The sequence below is a fragment of the Psammomys obesus genome, unplaced genomic scaffold (genome assembly GCF_907164565.1).
Source record: "Psammomys obesus unplaced genomic scaffold, mPsaObe1.curated_primary_1811, whole genome shotgun sequence".
Classification (NCBI taxonomy): domain Eukaryota; kingdom Metazoa; phylum Chordata; class Mammalia; order Rodentia; family Muridae; genus Psammomys; species Psammomys obesus.
The window spans coordinates 10,269,716-10,279,704 of NW_026592666.1; the positions used below are offsets into that span (position 1 = coordinate 10,269,716).

The 9,989-nt window shown below is 49.7% G+C and overlaps 1 protein-coding gene across 1 annotated transcript in view; it reads right to left on the reverse strand.

Annotated features, from left to right (window-relative positions):
* Nucleotides 1-9,989, reverse strand: part of Runx1 (RUNX family transcription factor 1) — an 85,029-nt gene that overhangs the window by 58,185 nt on the left and 16,855 nt on the right. The window contains exon 3 of the mRNA XM_055615009.1: nucleotides 201-305. Within this exon, the coding sequence (XP_055470984.1) occupies nucleotides 201-305 (105 nt within the window). The remainder of the gene's footprint in view (nucleotides 1-200; nucleotides 306-9,989) is intronic.

Sequence of the window (9,989 nt, forward strand, 5' to 3'; positions counted from 1 at the left end):
AAGACAAAGCTTCAGAAAGAACCCATTACATAGGAACAACCTCTGAGAAGTGAGAGAGCTGACAAGGAAACTCCTCATGTCTGCAGGGGCCTGACATCCCTTCAGCAGAGAGGCCAAAGCCACAGATAGATTTGTGAGACCTCGTGGGTCTTTGAGTACACCAGCTCAGAGAGTTACTGGCCCCAGGTGGGCCCACTTACTTCGGGGTTCCCGGGGGCCGTCCACTGTGATTTTGATGGCTCTGTGGTAGGTGGCCACTTGTGGGGGGTTTGTAAAGACGGTGATGGTCAGAGTGAAGCTTTTGCCTGTGGAGACACAAAACAGAACAGACACAGTGAGGGGTGATCTGAGCATCTTCCCACTGGGTCAATCTAGGTTGTGCAGCCCTCAGACTGGAGAGGCAACAGGGCTGGGGCAGGAGCCGTTGCCCTCCTGGTACTCGAGTGCATCGTGCACTGTTCCCAACCTGGAATGCACACAGCGGGTTCTCCAGGTGTGGAACACCGAATAACTATGTGGCTTTAAGTCAGCCATTAATTACCAACAGGATCAGGGAAGACCAGAATTTACCCCCACACTGGGGCTTTGGGAATTGCTAGCTGGGACCCACAGCCATCCACTCCTACCCTTGGTCCTCCTGTCTCTTCTGCTTTCCTTGGATGTTTATAAAATCCAGGCAAAAGAAGAAGAAAAGAAGCCTCACCATATTTCTCTTTTAACTCTGGACTTCTGAGGATTATAAAAGATTGACTTTCTAGGGCCAGGGGTAGGCCAGTGGTTAGAGCAGTTGCCTAGCAAGCAGTAAAGTGCAGGACTCTATGTCAGCACTGCGTTAACTGGATGCAGTGCCACACATCTGTAATCCTTGGACTCAGGTAATGGAGGCAGAAGAATCAGAAGTTCAAAGCCATCCTCAGCTACATAGTGAGTTTGAAGTTAGCCTGGGCTACATGAGACCCTGTCTCAAAACAAATGAATTAACAAACCAAACCAATAAAGATTGAATTTCTAAGTATGAAAACAGGATGAATTAGAAATTATTCCCTCTTAATATTAGAAATTGATGGCTGATGTTAAATACTATTTATAAATGCCAGGTGATTAAACGTTACAGAAGTATTAATGGGATAGAACAGCACAAAAATGTGCAGCCACCACATTCAAATTGTTCATACAAAAGTGTGCCTGTCTCTCACTATTTGACATGCTATGAAAGGTCAGCTCAGAGTTCAGTCAAACACATTACTCCTTGGCTGGCTTCAAGGGCTTCAGGGGGTGGAGTCTGGGTTCGAATTCCTGCTGCTTCCCCCTGACAAACTGCTGTATCTAGACTTGTTAGTGTTCATGCCTGAAAATTGGGTACAGGCAATTTTCCAAATTTATACAGTTTTTTGGCAGAGAGAAGAATAAATGAGGCAACGCTTTTCAACAGTGCCTGTGCTCTGTGTTCAAAGGCTCACGTCTGAGCTCCCACCCCTGCCCCGTTTCCCAGAGCTCTGCGTGGAATGCCGGTGTTTGGCTGAGGGCAAGAGAAAGTGTTCTACCTATTATTATTATATTAGTTCTTCAGTTAAGACAATGTCTCCTCTTACATCATATGCAATGAATGAAAGGGAAGCAAGCCATGCCCACTGGCTCCACAAGGCACTGGCTATTTTAAAACCCAGCCTACCTGCCTACCCTCCTTAGAAGAAACATACGGTTTCCAGCTGACATGTGTGTTTTACTATGGATGAAGGCCTCTGAGAAATTTCCTAAGAATACAACCTATGACCACAACATGCTGCATTTGTAATCAAGAAGATTGTCCCCAAATAATCCTCGAGCGTCTGTCATCGACATGCTAAAGTCTGTGCCAAAAAGAATCAGGCAAGGCTGGTGAGGAAGTTCACCAGCACCTAGAGTGGCCCGGGGGACCAGGCAGGAGTGAGTTCTGGGGACTAGGGCTTTATGGCACAGGAGAGTGTGTACCTGAACTCCCCCTAACATCGTCCATTGGCTGCCTCCTCTGGAAGATGCTGCCAGGCTCTGGGGTTTGCCAGATGGCAGCGGGGGACATCCCATGTGGTTTTCTACCTTGGCATCTAGCTGACTTGGGGGGATGGTGGACAAAAGCTAAGGGTGGACACACTGAGGACGCTGTGCTGATGGGGAGGCCCAAGGGAGCTAGCTGGCCATCATCGTCTGTAGTCTTCAAGCTTGAGGCCTGCTGCTGCTAAGGTAAGCATCCTGAAGACAGCACAGAAGGCTTTCCCTTCTCAGCAGGAACCCATGATGGGTGAGCTCTTGAATCATCCACGGGCTCGGTTTCCAGAATCTTCTCCCTAGAACCTTTCCCTTCTTCTGCAGATCATGAGCTCAGCTCTCGAGCTTTGCAATTCTGGGGTTTCTGTGCCCACAGCCACTTCTCCAGCAACCCAGCCTCACTTGCTTGGGTGAACATCTTCAAAGCACAGGCAGTCTCCACTGACCTGCTCCTCAGTGATCTTCTCTGAGCATGCGTTTCCTTGTGACTGTTTCTAATGGGCCCCATAAATCACTCTTCACCTTGATTAATGAGGACATCTGCTTTGACAGCATTTGTGATTGTCCAAGCTTAATCTGCCTGAGGGCAGGGGCCATGTTCTTCTCCAAAGCCTAGTGAGCCTCAGACGTGTGAAAGGAGAAGAACAGGCAGAGGCGTAGGGGCAGGAGAAGACAGTGACAAGAGAGAGAAAAGGAAAAAGTACCTTGAAGACGTGAGTGACTGGTGGTGACATGGCTGAGCCCTGAGCTGGCCTGGGGTGTGTGTGTTTCAGGGAGCGCAAGGACAATGAGTTCTACTGCCTTCAGCTAGTCACTTAGAAGATTTGGACTCTCCCACATTTTTTGCCTCCATTGGTCTCAGTTCAAAGGATATTTGTGGTGTGGCTCACAGCCCTCTGACACTATCTTTTGAGCCTGAGGCAGAGGGATGCCTGCATTGGAGCTTGTAGCTCTCTGAAAGCTTTCTTCTCAGCTCACGGCAGTGAAATTACTGTACCATCTAATGTTCTCTGATGCTGTCATCTGAGCCCATGACTGAACTCTGACTTCAGCTGTGGGTTGCCTGAAGTGCATCTTGAAGCTCTCTGGTGATGTCTTCCAATCCTCTGACTATCCAGCATTCTGTCAGCATGCATAGATGCATGGTGGCCCATGTCCTCTGCTGCCTACAGCTTTGGAACTGCAAAGACCTCAGCGAGAGCTGAGTTCAAGCAGTCTTGGGCTGATGCAATACAACACTGTCACTTAATATACACAGACTCAGACTCTCGTTGTTCTGGGAACAACAACATCAAGATGAAGGTTCCTGTAAGACTGCTCCCTTAGGAGGCTCTGAGGGTGGCTGGCTCATTCCTTCTCCTCCTTCCAGCTTCCTGGGTTTGTCATGGGCATTGACCTTCTGCAGGAGCTTGTAGTCTCAGTGCTTAATCGCTGGCTCCATCTTTGAATGCTGCCTTCCTATAGCATGGCCCTTGACTCTGAATCTCCCCTTCCATAGAAGCTGCCATACCTGGACTGCACATGAAGGTCATTGGGCATCGACTCTACGTGAAGGTCATATACATGGACTAAACATGAAGGTCTTCATGCATGGACTCCCCATGAAGGTCTTCATGCATGGACTCTATATGAAGTCATCACATGTGGCTTTAACCTCACTGCACCTGTGACCTTTCTAAATAAGGGCATATTCTGAGATCATGGGTGGGTATAGACTGTCTGGGCACATTCTTCATCCCAGGCATGTGAGGGTTTCCTCCTTCAGTCACGATACCTGTAAATTCCTAAAGAGCAACAAGGAAATCTGTGTCCACAATACCAACATTTGTAGGTAAACACACACCTTTCACTGTTTCCAACACTTCCCTACATATTATTTCATATGGCTGTCACAGCAGACTCATGAAATGAGCCAGAGGGGTTATACTAGTCCTTAAAAGGGAGGAAACTAGGAAGTAGAAAGCTGAAGTTATGTTCTCAAGCTCATTCAGCTTGGGTTGGCAAGATGGCCCAGTGGGCGAAGGTACTGGCTGACAAGGTGGACACTCGGAGTTTCATTCCACATAACAAAGATAGAACTGACAACTATAAATTATCCGCTGACCTCCAAAGAAATGCCATAAGACACATGCACCCACACTACCACACAAAAACACACACTATAATAAAATACCGAATAATATTAATATTAAAATATTAATCACCTAACTTAGTCACAGAGAAACCAACCCTTTGTGTTCCTGCCACTGGTGTCATAAATCTCCATCCGCACAACATCCAAACTCCCAGCCTTTATCCACCCCTCTACCGTCTCCCAAGGTGAAAACCGTCCCGGTGACTCTAACATGCAGACTTTTCTAGGCAGCTACCTATGAACCCAGGGTTCAGCAGGAATCTCTCCTGGAGCTGACGGGGGTACCAGGAAGTGAAAACCCTGGAGAAGCTCCTGGTTAACCAGAGAGCAGCTGACTTAGAGAAATTCCATCACCAGGAGAACCGCAAGGGCACTGCTCATCGCCTTGGTTCTTACTATTTTATGCTCATAATTTTAAGCACAGACCATGAGGAATCTTCGCTTAGCGATGCCTACCAGGCAGGGAGACTTCACATCAGGAATGGGGCTCACCTGGGAGGGGATAGGCTGGTGGCTAGCCTCTCAACGAGCTCTGGTAACATTTGGTGTGTGTTCACCAATACACGTGGGCATGTATGTAGAACTCGGTGTCATTCCTCAAGACCTGCCATCTTGTCATCTGAGAGAGGGTCTCTTGCTGGCCTGAAACTCATGGGTTCAGCTAGTGATGAGTCCCACTTCCCCACAACTGGGAATTCAAACGTGTGTCACACACCCAGCTTTTAAAACGTGCTGTCATAAATCATAAGTTGTACCTCGGGATGCAACCCATGCTTGTGACGCAGGCGTTTCACCAATGGAACCATCTCCTGGTCCCGGTGATAGCATGGAGTCTGAGGACAACTGCTTATTATCTACAGGCCATGGTGACTTTTTTGTCACAGGTGAGTGTGACATTTTTCCCCTAGGGGGAAAACCTGACCCCCGGTCCTCCGTATTTTCCAGCTGGGTTTAGCACCGTGGTTGACAATGGCTTCCAGGTAGCCAGGGGCGCAGCTGGAAGCAGGGACCATGTGCTCTGCTCTCCACCCACCCAGGCCCATGGTTGTTCAGACAACGCTCTGCTTGGCCAGCACCTGCAGACGTGGGAGCTGCAGCCTGGAGCGCACATTCGTTATTAGCCAAATCCCCTTATTAAAATGACCTATGGGCTTGGTATTTTAAGTACGTGGGCGTGGAGAGTAAAAGACTTTCAAGTGTTTTTCTCAGTAAGTTGCAGCCAGAAGAGGGAGGGCTCAGGGGGGACCAGGGGAGGACGGGCCACCGATGTAGCACTAGCCTTCCCGGACTCTGCAGCACCTAAGGCAGGGCAGAGGGACAGGGCTGCCCAAGACCTCACGGTCTAGTCTGCTGCCTGATGGGAGATCCGCTTTCCCAGAAGCCCTCACTGGCCAGGACACAGATAACCTTGGAGGCTGATCCTGGGTACTGCCTGGAGGCAGAGGCTTTTGGCAGTGGAGGATCAAGCTGTTAAGTCGCAGATGCCCCGAATGTGAGTCATCCAGCCAGTAGGAGGTGCCAGGGGGAGAGGAAAGCACTACAACCTTCATTCTGCTCCTGGCTCTTAAGGAAAGGGCAGCTGATGCTGCCATGGATGGTTGTGATGTGGGAGGGCTGAGGAAGGAAGAGGAAGAGCTGTCAGAAAAGAAGGACCAAGAGAGAAGGGGCTGCTGTGGACTTACACAAGCACCAGGAGAAGAAGCCTACTCCTCACATTCCGGAGATGTGGAGATTCACATGTGTGCATTGGGGGGGGGGGGGTTAGGCGTGGATGCTGAGCAAGGCAGTGTGTACCTGTGTCCAAATTCCAGGGGCCAGGCACCCAGCAAAGTCTTAGTAAAAAACGTCAAATATACGACAACTGTTCCACAAAGAGCCTCAGAGGTCCTGTGGGGAGGGGCTGGTATGAGATGGACCTGATGGGAGGGAGGATGTGGAGGAAAAGGAGGAACGTTCAACTGGGGACAGAGTTGCTGCTCAGATGGATTTCCAACTGAACTTAACATTTCGGGCTGCAGCACCAGCTGGCAGCACTCCGTGAGGCCTGTCCGTGAGTGGCTGCCCCACTATGCAAACAAGCCAGGGCAGCCACATGTGGCGTCTCCCTGGACGCCAGTCTGTCCACCCACCGGGCAGAACAAAATACCAACTGCTTTATTTAGTCAGAAAGAAGGTCACGAGGTGAGCCTTCCTGGACACTTGGTGCTGTGACATGACATGCTTTCCAAGGCCAGGCAGTTCCAGGGCCTTGGGGCGAGGCTCAATGGTGGACACTGACAGTTCTGAGCTCTATTAAGGCCTCGGCTGGACCCTGTCTGTCTGTCCGGCCTAAGACACACTCTGCTTCTCCCCACACCTAGTCAACGATGAAACATTTCAAGATACTATACTGTTAAGGCTTAAGGCCTTCTCCAGGAGGGCTGAGGGTGGGAAGAGAAAAGTAGAGAGAAGATAGGTGGCTGGAAACCACTTCTTGCTGGCCCATAGTTGGATTCTACCAGTACAGTCCAGACAGAGCCCCCGCCCCAAGGGGGCTCTCCTCCCAAGCCAGCTGGAGTCAGAGGTGACCCTCAGTCTCTCGCTGGGAGAAGCTACCCTTTCTTGGCCCGTGGGTGAGCTGCTCTACTCCACCAGCCCTTGGTGGCTCTATCACTCTCCTTCTCCTTGGTATGGGTTGGGATGCATGAATCATCTTCTCCTTTTGGGGGACTGTTTCTGAGGATGTGAAACTTCCCCTTTGTCACGGAAAGGAAGACTACGCATGCAAAGGACCTTCTGCTCTGGGGCTGTGGGGTGGCCATTTTCCCTAAGTAGTACCCATAACATCCCTCTGCTTGTGTCTCTGCAAGGGAGTCTGGCTCCAAGTGGCTGGGCTCTGCCACTTGGGGCTCCCAAGAGCATGTGAAAGGAAACATGTTTTTAATGCTGCCTTTAAAAAAAGCAAGGCAAGGCAGGAAGGCTGGGGTGGGGGAGGTCTGCTCTTCACAAACTGAGGAAATCCCCGAAGATTCTCAAAGGTTGCTGGGAGAGTTCCCCTTGGACGCTGATATCTGAGGACTGGAATGAAGGCACCCAGGCCAGCAAGATGGCCCAGTGAGTAAGGACCTGCCGCCAACTAAGGCACCTGAGTTCAGTCCCAGAGCCCACACGGTGAAAGGTGAGAACTGATCCCCACAAGTTGTCCTCTGACACCCACACGTGTGTACACCAACATGCATGCCCTCACACATGACAGTGTGACCGCTCTCTCTCTGTCACACACACTCACACATGAGAGCAGGTGACAAACGAAAGCCCCCTTAGACTCCAGGGACGGCTTCTGTGCTGCAGTATTGCCCTCGGTGTTCTGCCTCGTACTTTCTCTCCAGAGCATCTTAACAGCCAGTGTTCATGCCTGTCTCTGTCCTTTCCTCTTCCTGCTTCCACCATAATCTGTTGTCAGTTCAGCTGTGTAATGAATTTATTTAGGGACTTGTGAGCAGAACACGAATCATTCGACTTGCACAGAGTCGCCTGGTTCCTCTAAGCTGGACTGGAAGGTGTTTGTGTGCATATCTGATCTTGTGGGAAGAGACTCTGTCCAGCTGGCCTGGCTCAGGCCCACCCTGTCCATGCGGGTAGAATGCACACCAGAGCCCCCAAATTCAAGTTCAAGCTGTGGGCGCCTAACTGAAAATTTGAAATACAGAACTCAGTTGTCCACAGAAATAACCTTTGCCTGGTTGCATGGAGTGACCAGACATTTGAAACAGAGTGCTGCACTTGGGGAACAGGAAAGCCACATGTTACATTTCTCTGGAGTTCTCTGGAAGTGAGCCAGAGAAGCTCAGGGGCTGTGCTCAAATCATATTTGTGTCTTCTGGTCCAGTGTTTTTAAAACTGGGGCTGACCAATGGTGGCACACAGACTTAATTCCAGCACTAGGGAGGCAGAAACAAGCAGATCGCTGTGAGTTTGAGGCCAGCCTGGTCTAGTGAGTTCCAGGACAGTCAGGGTCACCCAGAGAAACCTTGTCTTGAAAAACAGAAAGGAAGAAAGAAAGAAGGAAAAAACGAAGGAAAGAAAGAAAGGAAGGAAGAAAGAAAGAAAGAAAGAAAGAAAGAAAGAAAGAAAGAAAGAAAGAAAGGAAGAAAGAAAGAAGAAGGAGGAGGTTGATGGGGAGATGGCTCAGTATGTATTAAAATGCTTTTGACAAGCATGAGGAACTGAGGAACTGAGTTCGGCTCCCCAGCAGTCATGTAAAAAGCCAGTGGGCAATAGGAACCTATTCCTTGGGGGTGTGTGTGGATACAAATGGATTTGGAGGTTTCCTAGCTGAAATAGTGAGCTCCAAGTTCAATGAAAGACCTTATCTCAAACAAACAAACAAACAAACAAACGAGTGGAAGAATCTGGAGACCAGTCTCTGGCTTCATACACTTCTGCACACACATATGCACATACACACAAGCCTGATAAAGTGAATCCGTGAGTTCTGCTGGCTTTCATGGAAGCTGCCTCTGGTTGGAAGGCATAGCTACACCTTGGGTGCTGGGTTGAGAACAACATTAGGGAAGAAACGAGTGGACAAAGCTTTCCTTCACTGTGAACTCAGTGTGTCCTGCCTCTTTGTCTCTGAGGGTCCTGGAAGTTCAAGCACACAGGACAAAGACAACCGATTTGTGTGAAGTAGGTACTGTAAGTCATCCCAATGTGACATCAAATAGATATAAGGGAGGAGAGAAAAGCACAAGTATATTATACACAAATAGATACAAGTGTGAAGAGAACTGAGTGCATGTCACACAGATGCTACATCTGTGCCATTTTCAATAAGGCATAGGAATGTCTATAGATTTCCTATCTTATGGGAAAGCTCCTAAAATTGGATCTAATACCTGTGTCACTTGACCACCCCCTAAAGTGCCAAGATCGTCCCTGGGGACTCTGTTTTCTTTCCTCCAGTTCCATGTTTTCTCCTGTCTTATTCACTTGAAATCCTAGCCTCACATTATCTCAGATGACTAGCCCGTGTTTAGCCCAGACATGTACAAGATTCTAGTTAGGCTAGGGCCAAATGCTGTTCTGTCCTTCCATCCACAGTATTGTCTAGTGGACATACCCAGATTGCCCAGGTTCTGCTGGTCTTTCTGGCTTATGTAGTCCAGCTAGGGGTGACAAGGGGAAAAATCAGAAAGTGGCTTCCCAAGGCTGTGTGATTCATCACCTTGCATGTACCTGTGGCCTAGAGTCTCTCACACACAGCCCCACACCACACGCAGAAACAGCAGGGAGGCTGGGGTACGGCTATGGCCATCAGAAAGGAGGGGAGCATTGGGGTCTCCAGTTCCTGCTTGCCAGCCTTTTGAAATTCTGCTGTGCCGCAAGGTGGAAGGGCCAGTGGGCTGGACACTAAGGGAAGACAGGAAATCACAAAGCCAGCCTGAGGTGGGGCTAAGTCCCCAGGGGCAGCAACACTTACTGAGTGGGGGTGTTTGCAGGCTCTACACGCACAGACCTGAGGCTGCCTCCGAGGAAAAATGAGTGGGTACCCCAGCCCCCTCCACACACTTTTCCTACCCTTCACACTGGAATCTAAGTTTGTCCATCATGAACATCTGGCGACACACTTCTCTCCTGAGGATCTGTTGGTGGTTCACTGTCTCACTGGCATCAGCACCAGTGCCCAGGGCAGATGTCAAGGCACCAACAGCATCCTCACCTGACCCTACTCCAAGGCCTCCAGAGCAGGACACCCTACTATCTCTTGGTTCTTCAAATGGCAAGGTGCCCACCCCTGGCCAACACACACACACACACACACACACACACACACACACACACACACACA